This window comes from Phalacrocorax carbo, chromosome 1 (assembly GCF_963921805.1).
Source record: "Phalacrocorax carbo chromosome 1, bPhaCar2.1, whole genome shotgun sequence".
In the NCBI taxonomy this organism is placed as follows: domain Eukaryota; kingdom Metazoa; phylum Chordata; class Aves; order Suliformes; family Phalacrocoracidae; genus Phalacrocorax; species Phalacrocorax carbo.
Genome location: NC_087513.1, coordinates 59606596 through 59624925, shown reverse-complemented (window position 1 = coordinate 59624925; position 18330 = coordinate 59606596). Strand labels below are relative to the sequence as shown.

The following is an 18330-nucleotide window of genomic DNA, read 5'->3' as shown; positions in this document are numbered from 1 at the left end:
CGGCCTACCTGTGTTGTAGCCCCTCCCAAGCGCTGGCCAGGGCCGATGATTCTTCCAAAGGTTGCCCAGATACCAATCACTCTGATTCTCCACCAAGCCAAGAACCTGCTGCCCTGGAAATGAGCAAATTGCAAAAAGATCATGAGACAAAAGACAGTCAATCAATGGAAAACAAACACAAGATCTGGAGAGAGACAGCCAGTGGAAAGAGAAGAGAAGTTTGGGTGCTGCCTGCCTTTCACGCATCTGGAATATGCCTGCATATGTAACCGACAGCAAGCCTGGCACAGCAAACTCAGCACGGCTCATTTCTTTCCTTCTCCCCTGGCTAGTCCGAGTAATTAAACACTGTGGGAACCTTTGTAATGCTGACAAAAATATATCACCCAGACAAATCTGAATGCTGCTTGATTTTGGAATACAATGATGGAGAATCCTCCTAGTGAGAAGCAAGTGTTGGTAAAATGATCACCTAATACGAAGATCTGTTCATACTCTGATGGAGATAATATAATTGAAGAACAAGGCTCTAGTGTAACAAACTCTTCTCTTCCCATGCTCCCCTCCCACTAGTTTCAGGGACTTTTTTCTCAGTCACAAAGAAAATCCCTTTTGCTTCAGGAAAATATTGGATTCTGAGAGTTTACCTACATAAGAAAGTTGCACTGTTTTAATTTAAGAGAGTAATTTAAAAGTCATTTAGATAAGCCTGTGTGGAATGCTGAATAGAAATTATGATTTCAGTTTTAGATGGGCTTATTTTGGTTTAGCTTACATTGATTAGCAGCTGGCTTCAGCTAGAATAAAACGTGTTTTAAATCAAATGTGTCTAGAAGGTTTGCACTGCTTAAAAATCAACTGGAAAGTGAATGTTTGTATAGATAAGGACTTAATTATCTATCCTGAAATGTGCTGTATAAATTGTAAATAAGAGAAGTGATTGAAATGATGCTCTGGTGACAGAGGATGGAAGGAAGGGGAAAACTGCATCTGGATCTAGTCAAAGAAAGGAAAGGGAATGGTGTTTTGACAGATGGACCTGCTCAGTGAAGGCACTGAGACTGGTATTGGAAATTCGTTTTCAACGTTTTGAGAAAGCAATTAAGCATCATGCTCTGAAGGCACATTTTCAAGTCCCAGCTATGCTCATAAAACCGGGTGTATGGTCACAGCAGTGCACTGAAAGCATTAAATGATCATTACATGCCGCTATGTAGGACCACAGCTGTATTACTAAAATTTCAGTATGGCCCAAGACAAGATTGGGTTAAGAACCAAGACAGAACTCCATAAGTGATTAATTCAATTTTATAATTGCCTAGGAAGGTGTTATGATAGGTCAGATGATTGAGATACTCTCCTGTGGTACTTCTAATTCAGTGAATGTCAGTAAGACCCACATGTTGGTCCAATGCTGTTTCAAAGAGCATGAGCAGCAGCGAGTGGCCAATGCATATAACAAATAAATCAGAACATTATGAAAGTATTCAAGGGTGCTCACCAGACATGTGATAGACAACCAGGGGATCAGGCCCAGCCAGCATGGGTTCATGAGAGGCAGGTCCTGCCTGACCAACCTGATCTCCTTCTATGACCAGGTGACCCGCCTAGTTGATGAGGGAAAGGCTGTGGATATTATCTACCTGGACTTGAGCGAAGACTTTGACACTGTCTCCCACAGCATCCTCCTAGAGAAGCTGGCAGCTCATGGCTTAGACAGGTGTGCTCTTGGCTGCGTAAAAACCTTGGTGGATGGCCGAGCCCAGGGAGTTGTGGTGAATGCAGCTAAATTCACCAGCAGTGTTCCGTATTGCTCAGTTTTGGGGCCAACCTGGTTTAATATCTTTATCAATGATCTGGATGAAGGGACTGAGTGCACCCTCAGTAAGTCTGCAGATGACACCAAGTTGAGAGGGAGTGTTGATCTGCTACAGGGTAGGAAGGTTCTACAGAGGGATCTGGACAGGCTGGATCAATGGGCCAAGGTCAATTGTATGACATCTAACAAAGCCAAGTTCCAGGTCTTGCACTTGGGTCACAACAACCCACCGCAATGCCACAGGCTTGGGGAAGAGTTGCTGGAAAGCTGCCTGGTGGAAAAGGCCCTGGGTGTGCTTTTTGACAGCCGGCTAAATATGAGCCAGCAGTGTGCCTGGGCGGCCAAGAAGACCAACAGCATCCTGGCTTATGTGAGGAATAGTGTGGACCACAGCAGTAGGGAAGTGATTGTCCCCCTGTACTCGGCACTGGTGAGGCCACACCTCAAATACTGTTTTCAGTTTTGGGCTCCTCAGTACAAGAAGGACATTGATGTGCTGGATCATGTCCAGAGGAGGGCAGTGAAGCTGGTGAAAGCTCTAGAGCACAAGTCTTATGAGGAGAGGTTGAGGGAACACGGGGGTTGTTTAGCCTGGAGAAAAGGAGGCTGAGGGGAGACCTTGTCGCTCTCTACAACTATGTGAAAGGAGGTTGTAGTGAGGTGGGTGTTGGTCTCTTCTCCCAGGTAACAAGTGATAGGATGAGAGGAAATGTCCTCAAGTTGCATCAGGGGAGGTTTAGATTGGATATTAGGAAAAACTTGTTTACTGGAGGAGGAGTGGTCAGGCATTGGAACAGGCTGCCTAGGGAGGGGGTGGATTTGCCATCCCTGGAGGTGTTCAAAAAATGTGTAGACGTGGCACCTTGGGACATGATTTAGGAGGCATGGTGGTGTTGAGTTGACAGTTGGACTTGATGATCTTTGAGGTCTTTTCCAACCTTAATGATTCTGTGATTCTATGAAGGATTGAGCTGAAATTAATATAGAAATAACCTTGAGAGATTACCAAATCCACTCCACACCACTGTTCAGGATCATCCTACTCTATCTTAATCACAACATGCTAGTCCTCACCAGACCTCATTTTCTATTGATGCCTCTGCTTTTCCATTATATATTATATAAAATATATATTTAATTTTTCACATCATACTCCATAACTCATTTTTAAGAAGGTGGAAAATCTGGGGGAGAGCAGAAAGGATCATGTAAAATCCAGCACACATTTATCACCCCATAGATGCTACTGAAAACTGGCAATATTAACAGAGCGCAATGCACAAGCGAATGAAGGAAGTGACAAGTTAGAGGCAGATGTATCCTAAGCAACTGATGATTTGTTCATACAAATAAACTGTAGCATCTCTCAACCTGTGAGACACATGGAACACGCCAGACAGCGCATGAGGTGCCAGAAGCAAGTGAGGAAATATGAAAAGGATCTCAACTGGTTGAAACAAGTCTTAGCCAAAAAAGGGTGAAGGGCACACTTTAAAGAAACGCTGTTGATCCTGTGCTGAAAAACTGCCTGTTCTTTATAATCACTCCCTTACAGATGAGGTGGAATAAATCAAAGTGAAAAACTACCATGGCTAGTAAAGGATGAGAAAAAAGCCCAATAAAAAATGCAGGTGCAGCCGGGCTGGAATGGATTGGCACAGCTGGTAGGAAGACAGTGACCCTGCCCATATTTTAACAGCGCATTTCACAACTCAGCAGTCCACAGATCCTTCTCAGGATAGTACTTCTAACATCAAAAGAAACGTTAGAATTCCATTTGCAAGAAGCAGATATTGAACTTCCTTACCATGGAGCATCAATCTGCTTTCATTATTTTAGCCCCAAGCATTTCCCAACAAGCCACAGAGTTCAGCCTTCAAACTAATGAACTACAGAAAAAGAACAAAACTCGCTGCTTGTTAATGGTTTTCCTTTCCCACCTACCATCCAAAATCTCAGTTCTGACAATGCACCCCTGAAATACTTATTTCTCAGTTATTATTTTCATGCTAAGATAAACTGAAAAGGCGCAGGAAATTATGTTTGCACGTATTTATTGCAGCTGTATAATTTTCTTCCCCTTTTTCCCCTCTATTTCTGAAGACACCTGAACAAATCCTGCTCTCACCAGTATTCCTTGAGGTTTGATACAGGACATGGATGAAGGCAGAAATTAGCATCATGTCAGCTTTAGGGCTTTTATACATGGATCAGATAATGTGACTTACTGTGTATCAACTGAGCTGGAATAACTGCTGCTACATGTCCTTTCAGCTTGTCACAAATACAAAGCAAAATGAGTTAGCTAACACACTTCGGTTTGCTTTTGCAATGGCCTGGGAACGCGCACTTGTGCACTTACTGTCCTAGGGTAGTACATGCAAGTTGTCAGGCTGTTTTAACTCCTGCTGGTGTCTAAAAACCTACTAGGCAGATGTGATGGCTTGTCTCCCAAGCCACCTTAGAGAAAGTTATGAAGATACATTTTGTATCTTCTCTAGTTATATTTCTGTTTTCTCCGCCCTGCAACAGCTTTGCTGTCTCTGCTAAAGAAGAATATATTTTTATTTCCCTTCATATTGTCTCTGTGATCTTGACATAGGGCAGAAGTGGTCACAATAGCAGAACTTCAGCTGCATAGCAAATATTGATGGTTCCAAAACACGTTTTCATTCTGAATCAGTATAAAAAAAGAAACTCAGAGTTATTCTCCGGAAAAAATTCCCCAAATATTTTGATCTGAAGATACCAGAATAACAACATCTAAGTACACAACCATCCTCATTTTCAATAATATCAAACAATGTGACACATAATATGGATGTATAATATATACCATATTATTCTATGTATCTGAAAGTTCAAACAAGATGAAATCATAAGTTTTGCCCTTCAATTTTTGAACAACTAAAAATGTTTCACTCAAAACTTTCACTAAAATTTTGTTACATTAATGAATCATTGTGACAATATGTCCAGTGTATCTGAGCATTACCAGTTATTTCATTTAGTTATTTACTTTTTCAAATGCATTATGAAGTTATAGGAATGAAGCATTGGACAGAGGAACACATGGTGTCGGGTAGGCACAATGAACGCTCTCCTTGCCAACAGTTCTCTGACCATCCATCAGCCCCCACCCATCAGTGTCCCTTTGCTGCTCTTCACGCCTTCCCCGCAAGGCGCATGCACTTCTGCGGAAACTTTCACCAGCTTCACTTCACCTCTGGTCATACTGGAATCTGAATTCAGTTTTTCTGAGGAGAAAGACTAGAGTTCCTTGCCACCATGGCCTTTTGTAAAAGGCAAGCATGATGGTGTAATATGAGATGAGAACACGGTGGCTACCATAATGAATCTGACAGCATTTTGAGCTGTCTGTTTCTTCTTCCTAAGAGTTATTATAATAAAATACTATCTCTAGCAGCAAAGGCTCTGTCATTGTTTTCTGCTCTGGCCCTGCAGTTATGATTAAGTGCACTCAGCTCACTCTCTGTTACTCCAGGCACAAGTTAGCTTATGAAAATGAAGCTGTCTTTCTTACTTATTCATACATCACCACTAACAGCCAGACAACAGAAAACAAGGCTACGATTCTGGCATGACCACAGTGAAAAATTATCTAGCAGGCAGAATTACAGCTGGATTGTCAGGAACGGGGCTGTATGCTGCCTGGCTGCGGGACGAGACTTCTCCAGAAGGCAGCTGCACAGCTAGAGCATTTTGTGCCGTACAGCTCCCTGACAGCTCTCGCATGACGAGAAGTGCTTCTCTCCTTGCAAAAGCTAAGCTGTCGCTGGGAGGAGGTTTCCATGGAAAAACAGATACTTCTGAGCCTGACAACTCCATGCCTTTGATTCTGTTTTCACTTCATAGATTTTTGGTGGCTAATGGAGGGGAAAGCATGATCCTCTAATTCAGGCATTGAAGGGGACTCCAGATCTCATCTCAGCTCCTAGCTCACAAACTGATTTCTTGGGTGACACTGGACAAGTCACATAACAGCCTCTTGCTTGATTCTCCCTTAATAAAAATGGGGATAACGATAACTTTTTATGCCTCTCCCATTTTGCCTGTCTCACATATTGCAAGTATAAGTGCTTTGAGGTAATAGCTGTGCGTTAGTTTGTCCTGAAAGCATAACAGCAGCTGCATGGGGCCAGGCTGAAGCTCCATCCAGCACAGTATTGTGTCTCCAGCAGCAGGGAGTAGCAGCTGTGAAGTAATGGAGCACAACAGGGCAGCTGTATGGTGCTGCTTCTTAATAGTGGTCCTCCGGCTTCCCGTGACTTGTGGCACGTGACATATCTGAAAAAGTATCAGCTTTTATTTATGCTGAGCCTGGTATCTGCTACTTTCGTTTGGTGCTAAGTACAATTTTGGTGCCTGTGAACAATATTTTCCTATCCTGCCCAGATTTTTTTCCCATTTTGGAGAACTCTATCTTCTCTAGAGTCTTTCATACAAAGGGCCCTAACCTCAGCTCTTGCCTTGAGGTATTTTGTTATTAAAACCAATAACAGTAGTAGTAAAAAATTATAATTATTACAATTATTTTCGACATATTCTTTAGTGGAAGCCTTTTTCTTTTCTTTTTGTCTTGGAGACTACAGTGACTTTCACATGACTCCACTGCAATCACAGTAAGAGCAATGGGCCCTTTGGGTGAGTTGCACTTTCTGTGGTTCTCTAGACATCAGGCTGTTTCTGGAAAGGGAAAACAAAAAGGCATATTAGAGGGGTGGGAAGGGGTGGGGCGAGGTGCCACCTTTTGATCATCCATGGCCAGAAGGTGAGCTGATATAACAGGAGAGATCATTTTCAGCACAGCTCTCCTGGTTGTTACATTCACAAGGTTTAGTTGTATTTGGTATGGACCTCCAAAGTGAAAAGCGAGTGCAAAGTAATTTTCAGCCTTTAAAAACATAAGATATAAGAAATTTCTACACTGTGGAGGCTGTTAAAGGAAAACAGAGCAGAACTCTGTCTTACTGCTTTTAACTACTTCAACAGCCGTGGCTTAGATCATTAGGAATTTAATACAGACATGAACGCTGGAGCCACAGCCAAATACTGCCAAAGCAATGCATGTCTTCAGTGTAAGCTGAAAGCATAGGAGAAGGAATCAACAAGAATTTAAGATTCAAGCTCGGCAGGACTCAGAACTGCAGAGTTCTGCTCCCAAAGTGGGACACATAAATAGAGAATAAAAAGGTGACAGGAGGGAAGTGGGGAAAAGGCATGTATTCTGAATGCTGGAATAATTCTAAACTGGCCAGTGTCGAGTCTGATGAACAGAGTCAGGACCAGCAGAATCTATAGTGATACAATGAAGCTGGGTTATTTTCTGTATGACTTGGATTAATGTCCTTCCCCTCTTCTCGCCTTCTCCTGATTCTTTTTCTCTTATCTTTCAAACACCTGCATAAGACACCCTTCCTTTCTGAAATGTGTGAGGCTACATCCTTAGCTGCTACAAATCTGCATGACTTCAGTGAAATCAGTGTACTTATGCTGACTGATAGCTGCTGAATGTGTTGCACTTCATGTTAAGTCTTGCCTGAGTGACTGACCCCTTCTCTATGGCCTTCCAGTCCCTGTTCTTGCACCAGTTCATACAAAATATCTGGCTTCTAAAATCTTTCACTACTCCTGCCACATCTCTCATCCATCTCTTCAGATCACTGTCAAGTTCAAGCTTTTCATCCACACTATTGATGCCCTGTGCAATTCTTGCACTGTCTGTATCAATTCATGTTTCTTCCTGCTCCCAAAATCACTCCTCTCTTCTACTGCCATGTCCTCTCTCATCCCTGGAAGACTCTGTCTTCTCATGCAACAAATGCCCTGAGTTACCTCTCAAAAACTATTTCTAGCACAAAAGTTCTCAGCACTTCCCTCTAGAAAGTTTTTAGAAATTTTACCGTGAACCCGGTGTAAAATATGCACATGAAATCTTGTGTGTGCACTCTAACAGAAGCCTGCCTGTCCTCAGAAACACAGGATGACATTTTCTCATATGCCTGTACGGTGCAGGATACGGTACGTTCAACAGAATTGAATACCTTAACCTCTACTGTGCATTTATTTCACAGGTGTGCACACATGTAACAGATATATGCATTATATATACATGCACACATACACATGCGTATACATATGTACATATGCATATATACCTGCATAAATATATACTGATATATATGTGTGTTTGTGTATAAAGGCAGGTACAGGAAAAGGCATCCTCTACTGTGAAGAATTTATCTTTTACATGTGGAAAAATCAAGTTTCAGGGAAAAACGCCTCCTACACAAGTTTAAATTTCTATTTGATATCTCATTTGCACCAAATATGTTGCTGTTTCCCAACAGCGATTAGCCCTTCTTAGTGGACTAATTGCTCATAAAGAGAAACTGCATGGACAGTTATTAAAGAGCAACCTGGATGAGAAGGAGACCAAAGAGTAGCACACTGAAGGTACTGCAGGACTGTTTCAGGAGAGGAGAGGATGGCTCCATGGGAGCATCACATTGGATAGCACACTGGTGCCAGGAGAGGAAAAGAAGAGACAGGCAGTGAACACATGATAAGAAAGGAGGGTAGATTAAGTGAAGGAGAGGTAGATACACTACAAGGGCAGGGAAAGACAAGATGGGCCAGATTGACTCAGTGGAGGAGAAAGGAGTTAGTGAAAGGAATAAAGGAAGACACTAGCAATACTGGAACAAGGATCTAAAGCAATGGTATTAGCTGACTTCTGGATTTACTCAGAGGGGGTGATGCAGCCAGGGCAAAAGAAGTTACAGCAACTTGGGCCAGAGAATAACTCAGCGTAAGTCTATACAGAAAGAAACATGACAAGTGTTTTGTAGGTGGTAGGAGGGAGGATTCAAAAGGCACAATCATACACAAAAGGTGATCAAGAGGATGAAATACACAGAATTGGACTGAGAAAGGTTGGGGTAAAGAGCTAAATCCGTGATTCATCTTCATAAGGAAAGATGAAAGAATGATATCAATCAAAAGAAAAGAATATATTGGGTTTCCGTGCATCTTCTCCTCTCCTTCAAGGAGCTTGTTAGAAAATGAAGAGGACAGTGAGGAGACCAGCAAACGACAGCAAAGCTAGCATTAATGTTTGCAGCACTTTCATCTGCAGAATTTCAGGGAAATGGATTCTCAGCAGCCGAGCACAGAAGAGTAAGTGTAGAAAAAAAACCCGTTTCACTTTGAAACAAAACTTTTTGAGGTTTTCTGTGACGATGGCAAGACTTTGTGTGCCCACGACAGCAGGGCTCCGGTGTTGCCAGCAACCCAAGAAGTTGAAGATGTTATGATTTGGACATGCACAGAAGTTTTTGTTTGTTGACTACCTGGCAGGAAAGGATATGCCTGACATATTGCAGGAAAAGTAGTCTGGCATGGAGTCTGGGGAAGAATGAGCCTGACCACTGAAACAGTTGTGAAATTGTAAGCTTGACCAGAAAGGATGCCCACACCAGCTTCACATGCTGCTGAGCCCACCCTTCCTCACCTCAGTTTTTATGTCACTTTTTATAGCACAAAATGTCCCAGCAGCAGAACTTCTATCTAATTAACAGCAATTGGAGACTTGAAATGAACCCTTTCTCAGGTGATAGGTATTCTCTCCTAACCAGGCTGCAGGAGGTCAGCGAGATGTACTCGTTGCTCTGACTAAACACCTCACTATTTTATTCACACCAACGGCCGCTTCAAGAGTGTGTGCCCCAATACTGCTTCTTCCTCATGACGGTCTCCTTTTTATTTTTTAATTTATTCAACATAAACCCCCACACTCTTAAAATATCTAAAACTTCTTGCTCTGAAAGCAGAAGAATGTCCTTGTGAACACAGTGAATTCCAATCCACTAGATCTAATATGCAGGCATTGGTCTGAGAGAAAAGATATTTTTAAATGACTATGCTCAGTGTTTCGGGAACATACAAGCTATTGAAACCATGGCTTGTATTTGTGCTATGCACGAATATGTGATCACTGAACAAAAAATGCCTTCTTTTTTTTTGCTGTCAAAGATAATGCAATAAAACTGTCTTGGAGGAGTGTGTGAAGAGCATGAAAGTAACTGTCGATGCTCCACGACTGCCTGTCACAACCGCATCACTTTTATAAAGGGGCTAAGGTCCTGATATGCACATTTTGGTTGGCACAAACCCCATTTGTGAAACATCTCAGTAATGAGGAGCTGAGCAGCAGGCTGCAATGTGTAATCAATAATCTAACTCTTATGCAACCCTTTCATTAGTAGCGCTTTACAAAGGAAAGGAGAGACCTCCTTACAGCAGGAGAAACTGGGGCACATGATGATGGAATGACATTTCCAAGGTCACCGGGGAGGTGAGTGGTGATCTATGAACAGGTGCCAGGACTTGTGAGACCCAGAACTCTGCTCTTAGATACTAAGAAACACCGTTCTTTTTAGTGGCCTAGTGCCTAAACTGCCACTGCCACTTAGTAATAACCTAGAAATTCCCACTCAGCTAGTCTTTTGAGCAGCTGTCACCTTACTGGGTCCACTGATGGCGGAGTTTTTCTTGCCACATTCCTGAATGCTATGTTCTGCTCTGCCACAGATTTACTTTGGGTACATCCCTTGGAATTCCTGGCATAATTTTCCTCTTGACATTCAGGCAGCTGCCCATTTCAGCTGTAGCAATGTAAATCTTAAGCTGCCTCCATTAACTGAACAAACTTAACTCAGATTCACACCAGGGTAACAGAGGTTAGCAGCTGTTTGTTTGTTCATCACTTTCATTCTGTAAAATGAGGATAACACCACTGCTTCGCTACACTTCATCAGGTTTCAGTAATCGGTGTTTGAGGCTGTTGGAATAGTAAACCGTTGTTTATTAGCAATGAATTAAGAGACAGAGGGTAAGAGCTTTCTAATATTCCGGAAACTGTTCATGGAAACTGTGCACAGCTTCCTACTTCATATCCTTTTTGGCAGTTATCATATATAAACAGCAAGATATCAAACCCCTTCCTTTTAATTTAAAAGGAACAAATCTTCTAAATCGATGGACACACCAGGATTGTTTGTGAGCAAGAAATCAGTAGGTATGTATTGTAAGTACTTTCTCTGAGAAGTCCCAGAATGAAGAAGCAGTTGCAGAAAAAAATCCAAGATGAGCAAAATGAAAAGGATTGGTTTTCTGGTAAAAAGCAAAAAACCCAAACCAAACCAGAAAAAAATAGTGCCATGTTTAGTCGAAGAGGGCCATAGTCACTCACTTAATGTGAAAAAGGTTCCCAAGTTATTGTACGTGGTGCTGAAATCCTACTATGTTGACATTATTTTTTCCCTTTGATTCATTCTGTTAAAAAACAAAGAAGCTCTGCATTTCCCTTTGGCTACGTGGCTTTATCAGCCTATGCAAATTTTTTGGGATGAAAATTCAGTAGCCATCTCTTCAGTAGACACAGATTGCAGTAAGATGCTGCTACCTGCCTAGCACTTCTTGCCAATGCTATTAATGGTGCTTACTATACCGGCAATTGGTTTATGTAAACAGATCACCTTATGCTTTTAATTATGGGCTTCAAGACAGGTTAGAGCTCACAAACACCACAGCTAAGAATTATTTATACATCAGGAGTATCAGATGGTAAGATGACACAGCAAACATTTGTTCAGATCTAATGACTAAGCACAATTAGTCCTATATTGGGAAACATGATAGAGCTCTGATATCAAACAACAACCTGCTGTTTTGTATCTTGAGCCTACAGAATAAGAGATGCTTCTGCCTGATACGACAAATAGTGGCTGTACTAGAAGCCTCACGCTTTAGTGATGAGCTCGAGAGTCTTGGGATCTGTTCCTCATTCTAATGTTGACCGGCTGTGCAATCACAGATCAGTCACCTCTTTGCTGAGCTTCAGCCTCTCTAAGTAGGGCATGATTCTGCAGTCAGGCTAAATAGCGGATGTGCATATAAGAAGAGAAGAACAACCTGGAGAACAGAATGGAAAATTTTATCCTGACACAGTGTTGCAAGTTATTTTGCCAGCAAGAGACAGAGCACTGCAAATATCTAATAATCGTGCAGAGAATTGCTCTTAAATTTGAACACAACCATTCTTTCTCTATGTCCTTCTCTGTCTTTTAACCTGTACCCTGGAGACATCCGGATTTACAGGGCAAAGTGGTTGAGCTGTTCTCTTGCTGAAAATGTGTCTACTCGTAAACCCAACTTGAAATCATATATAGCATTGACTCAGTTTTGCCAGAATGTAATAACCCTGTCCAATACTACAGAGTCAAGATTAGCACAAAGATCAAATTATGAAGCCGCCACTGACACAGTACCTTGAGCTCCAAGGTTGAATAGTACAGTATGTCTCATGGATTGCTAGTAAGCATTAGTTATGGTTTACTTTATCAGTTTTCAGCTGTTTACTACATGTATGACATATTTTGCTAGCACGACAGTGAAGCGGTCCTGATGAAGAATCCAGTAAGGCTTGGAAAAAGCAATAAGAAAAAACCGTATTCTTCAGTCTTGTGCAGATCAGTCTTTGTGAATAGTTGCAGAGATTTTCGGGAATAAGTCCACCTCAGCACTGACATTTCCCCTTTTTCCTGTTTATTAGCTTAGCGCTGAGTGATTCCTGTTGTTCTGAAGAGAACCTCAGAGCAAAGAGCAAGAAGGCTGTCTCAGCCAAATAAAGGGATAAAAAGTGTTATGAAAATCAGCTTAAGCTTCTTCTCCCCCTCTGTTGTTTAATTATTTAGTTAGTGCAGGTCTGGCTTTAATTGAGACAAACAGATGAAAAATGTGAGCCCAATAGTACACAGAGAGTGCAGAATGCTATTACACAGCCCTGAGCCAGAGAGACTTACAAGTATTACAAAAGAGTTAAAGTCTAAAAGCAAAGAGGTGAGACACGAGTGTAAGGTGCCAGTTTCATTAAGTAGATATGTTGATGATAACGGGAAGAAAGGGCAAGACTTGCTGTCCACTGAAACACAACAACTCCCATAATGTATTCTGCACATCATATCGTTCAAGCCTCTAATATTTCATTCATTGATTTTATTGTCAAATGAAAAGGCGCTTGTTCCAAGTGGCATTTAGTGAGACAGATGGGGAGAGACCCAGACTTCATTACTGGCAGTTTGCTCTCTGGATAATGTTGACATTATATGGGTAAAAAGCAAAAAGAGTGCAAAAGCCTACCAGTCCTAACATTTAGAAAAGTATCTTTGGCTGTCTTCCTGGAAGCTGAAGGACTTTTCACCTGGTCAGACTGCAGCCTGGCTCACATGTCATCTGCATCTGTGAAAAATCATTGCTCAAACTTTTCACACCGGTGCTTTGAGACAAGCTCTGTTAGGATTCAACTTTTATGTTGACTGCTGTTTCCTGCTATAGGAAGAGAGAAGGTCAGAAGACAAGTCTATGAACTATTAAACTTTCTGGCATCCACTTTTAAGGAAATATTCTGTATTGTGCTTAAAACACAGACAGTTCCTTTTAGCCACAGAAATAAATGTATGGAAAAGCCAAACACCAGAAAGAAGGAAGCACACATCTGTATGGGAATTCAAAAAGCACACCAAAACAACCTCCCTGTTCCCAAATCCACCTAGTAGAGGCTAAGAGAATGCTGAAACAGTGTTGGTGAGAAAAAAGCCCTCTAAACCTTGCTCTTTTTGGAAAGAAGTAGAGGAGGAAAATTCAGAAAATACAAGAAATTTCAGAAAGAAAAAAACAGAACTCTCCCTCTTAGAGAAGTATCTTCTTCAGTGAATGACTGGATTATGATCATTCCTGCTTATTCTCCCTCCCTCTCTAGCCTCATTAATTTTGCATTCCTCGCGCACAGCAGCATGGCCTCACCAAGAAACTGCCTGCAGCCAGATGTTACAGATACTTTTTTAAGCAATAGGAGAAGTTGGTTCAACCCCTTTCAGGCTAAAGAAGAACCTGCAAGCAGGTCCCCCCTTTTCTGGCGTGTGCTCCTTCCCCTACATTAGCATATAAAATGTAGCACTAGCACCCCACAAACTCTCCTTTGTACTCTTCCCCTGTAACAAGGTCAATTTGTTTGGACCTCCTGAAAGGTTAGATGAAGGAGAGTCAAGATGCAAAACCGATTTCGGCTGAAAAGAGCTGGCAGTTGTCTGGCTTGACCAAAATGACAGCATCTGCAGGCAGGCACAGCAGCAGAACTTGTAGAGCCTGTGTGTTGTGGTTAAAAGGAAGATGCCCATCAGCAGCTTGGAAAAACTTTTGTGAACTGCTTCGTTAGATATGTGTATAAATTCCACCTAGATTTAAATTTTAGCAACAGTGTCCCTTTGTTAATCTGAGCCTAATTTAACTGCTTTTTTAAAGTGATTTTTTAAAGCAAGGTTTAGGGTGCAAGCTTTCCTTCAAAAATACTAAAGAGAAGAATCAAAATGAGCAGCTCTAATACTGAAAATGTCTAGATAAGATAAACCATACTTCCACAATAAAACAAGAGAGAGGCATGAAAGTATTAAGAATTGTGAGGACATCAAAATGCAGTAAGTCAGCTGTGCAACCACTACATGAAAGCATGTAAAGGGCAGGAAGTTATGGTATCAGTTAATCCCCTTAAACTCTACTAATGCATGAAATCTAAGCAACTTTTCTTTTATGAAGCAGTAAAATGCTGTTATGAGTTTTGAATCTATCTTGCATCTCAATAAATTCTATAATCAAAAGGCTAAGAACAGCAAGTCAAGTATGGTAATAATAATAAAAAATAAGGTAAATTTTTCTTTACTTATTTTTCTCTTCTTCCTTTCCAGGGACAAGACGGAAAACAATATAAAAACGGAAAGCTGTAAAATGGACTTGGCTAACTCACTCCCTCATAACCACAGACATTAGATGACACACTGTACTTGCTTTTAAAAAGAGAACAAATGTATGAGGTAAGTAAGATAAAGAAAATTATCCACAACCTATACCTATGATAAGCCTCTTGTGTGTTAAAAAAGGTATTACAAAATGAAGGGCTTTACCCTCTGTCATCCTTGGGAAGGAAAAAAAGAAACCCTTCACCCACCAGATGATCACAAGACAGACCCTTTACTGTCTCGTAGTTCCACGTAGTGGAAACTGATGCCACCTTTTTGTCAGTCATGCTGCAGATCTATTAAGCACCATAATAAATACAAATTAGAATAGAAACACGTTTAATACTTTAGCAAATTAAAAATGGATTGCCTTTCAAGTACTGAAAAATAGCAACAAATTAATATGCATTTGCAGATCAGAAAGGTAATAAGTCAAAAAAAGGGTGATGTAGATGATAATTTTGACAGTGTACTGGGAATATCATTAAGTCCCAGTTAAATCTAGTGATGAAATCTTGGCTTCCATTGGCTTTAACACTGTGAGAATCAATTCAGACCTCAGTCACATAAATGCTGTAGAAGCAAGCACACTAATTTGAGAAATTATCTCCCCATAGCAGGAGTTTCTGCCTACGTAGTTCATCTCAGGGTAGAGCCATCTGGATTAGCTGCAGCCCTCTTCACTGGCCCTCTATAATGGCTGTATGGAGAGTGAGAGGGACAATGAGTCCCCATAAAATCTGTTAATGAAGCTCATGGAAAAGTAATGAAGAGATGATGGCAACAATTTCTTAAATCACTCCAAGCAAAATTGTCAGGACATCAGTTTATGCCTCCAAAAGCATCCAGTAAATGGGACTTCCACAGTTAATCTGTTCTAATCTCTAGAAAAAGTAAATCTTTTGTTAGCACTGAGGGCAGATTCTACAACCTGGTAGATTTGTGAAAGTCTCCCTCCTGTATCTCACTTTAGCTTCCACCTCCACCCTTTTAAAAGGCGAAACTGATCTTCTTTCTCAAGGATTCTTTCCTGGAGGTGGACAAATATTGCACTCACTCATAAAATCTAACTGTGTAGTCCCAGACAGACAGACCTGCCTAGGATTTACTCTTCACAAAGAGAACAACATGTAGGTGGCTCCAAATCACTCTTGTGAAATCATCTGTGCACTGATTTTTTTTTCAAATGCACCCTAATTAAATCATATTTTAGTCCATCCAGTTCCAGGCTCTTTCTGTTACAATGACTTAAGCGTCCCCCTGGGGCATTTCTTAACTCCCCACTTCATTAGTGCTACTTTTAGCCTGGACCTACACTTGTTCCCTACCATGCCCTAAGGGTTTTCAGAAATGAACTTGTTATTCACGAGATCATTTTTTTTCTAATTTGTATGATTTTCTCTCTGTGTTCAATGCTGTAAAATATGGATTGTCAACAGTGCTTTGTAAATTAGTGTAAGGAATCTAGGGATCATTTTCAAAGGTACAAACATACTAAAAAAAAAAAAGAGAGTAAAATAACACAACACCCTGTGTACACCATGTGAAATGCCAGTTTCTTTCCTTCTAGAATAAGATGTGACCTTCTGACTGAATTTAAAGCTCTTACTCTGTCACTTAGGCTCAGCCCATTAATTGCATGAGGAAACAAACTCCAAGGCATAGATCAAATTCTAGGACAGCCTTCCATTTGTTATCACCACACGAAGAGGAACTCAGCTCCTGCCCTTCCATGAAAGGAAAATAAACAATTTCCCATTTAAGCTTATAAGATCAATGCTGCAAGAAGAGGAATGTGTGAGTATGCATGCACTGAAGGAAAGGAAGATTTATGTAAGATGTGACTTATGGCACAATGGCATTGGAAAGAGATCATTATCTGTTTTGGAGGTGGAGAAAAGATCTTCTATATATCATTATCAGATTCTGATCAGCTCAAGAAACTGAAAAGTACCAATGTTATTTCATTTCACGACAGATGGGAAGGTTCACCCCTCAGAAAGACTGAATGAGGGCTGACTCAACAGCAATCATAAATTATTAACTAATTTGAAGGATTTTTCCCCCTCCTCTTTTTCTCCAAGTCCTCTAAGCTGATTTTGTAGCTAATGCAAGGACAGATCTGAGGAACTAATTATCAAGCAGGTACGACAGGATTAAGTAAATGCTCTATGACAAGACAATGCTGGGCTTCTCTCACTGAACCACTACATAAATTACTTGTGGTCAGGATTAAAGTATTTAATTAAATCATCTTTGTATAGATGAAACATGAAAATTATTTTTTAAATTGCTGCAAGAGAGAAAAAACTTCACTTTGTTTGCTTCTTACAATGTAGTATTTAGTCTGTAGTTCAAAAAACAAAATGATCAAAATAGCAATGACTCACTTGCAAGAGCATTAGGATAAAGCAACACACCCTGAAAGTTATCTCCTTGCATACTCTTTTCTCCCAACCAAGATGATTGCAATGTTATGCAAATGTGTTACGGGACAGCTTCCAGACCAGAAAGGTAGTATCCCTCCGTGATCTGAGTGATTTACACACAGGAATTCTCCTTAATGTAAAGTTGTCAGTTACTTCAATGAGCTTTTACTAAACATTTGCAGTCTGCTAGCAGACTTTGAGAGATAAAAGGGATTGTCAATTTTGTTTTACACAACCAACAGTGGGAAGTAAGGACAGGCTTGCTGTTCAAGAAAAGAAGAAGGGTATGAGAAAAATAAAGGGGAAAACCCCATGAATTTAAGACACAGCTTTTCCTCCTGAGGTTTATTTTCTGCACTACCAGAAGAGAGAACCAACACTGTGGATAGAGTTGCTCCGTTAAGGTCAGTAGGTCCAAAACAACCTCTGCCTCTCCTATTGCCCACATCAGCGACTGTGAGACACAGCCAGCCTAGGACAGGAGAACTGAGAAAGACATACCTAGAGTTTTATGGACTGTACTGAAGAACATCTGAAGTCAGGGCTGAGCTGGGGTAGAGAGAAATTTCTTTCCTTCCACAAAAATGTTTTTTGAAGTTACATTTAGCAAACTGTTCTGAGAAATTAACATCTGAGCTTGGTTTGCCTCCATTTGGCTGCAGAACTGAATGAAATAATCTAGTTGGTGGATAAAATGTAAGGATTTGGACTTAATTTTCTAGCCACTGTCAACTAGGATGGAAGGACTTCAAGCTATTTCTTGTTATTTGGACTAGTATCTTGGCTGGAAGAAAACCCGGTGGGGAAGAACTGAGTTGGTTATTAATGCAAATCCTCAATATCTCCCTTCAGAAGATAAAGGTGTTGCCTTTTTTCATACTGGATGTCTCCTTCTTATTGCAGAAAGCAAATCAATCCTTTTGGGTTTTTCCTTTTAATTTCAAACAGAAACAAAAAGTAGAAAAAAAAATTTGTATAAAACCATTACGGATGCATCAAATAGCAAAGTACTGTGAACTGATTTTTAGGTCTAACGAACCTTGTCAGAGTCCCTTTAAGTGATAGCTAAGAGGGAAAATCTACCTCCAGCTAAACTTGATTATTCCCTCTGCTGTATGGAAGGTAAAATAAATAATTTTCTGAAGGGGAAAAGAAAGAAAGCTAGATAAAACAAATATTAAAAATTTTTGTTATTATGTTTTCTTCC

The 18330-nt window shown here is 40.7% G+C and overlaps 1 protein-coding gene across 4 annotated transcripts in view; it reads right to left on the bottom strand.

Annotated features, from left to right (window-relative positions):
• LARGE1 (LARGE xylosyl- and glucuronyltransferase 1) overlaps positions 1-18330 on the bottom strand; it is a 291802-nt gene that overhangs the window by 62109 nt on the left and 211363 nt on the right. For all 4 annotated transcript variants that reach the window (XM_064455719.1, XM_064455722.1, XM_064455713.1 and 1 more), the window contains one exon: positions 9-113. In XM_064455719.1, the coding sequence (XP_064311789.1) occupies positions 9-113 (105 nt within the window). The remainder of the gene's footprint in view (positions 1-8; positions 114-18330) is intronic.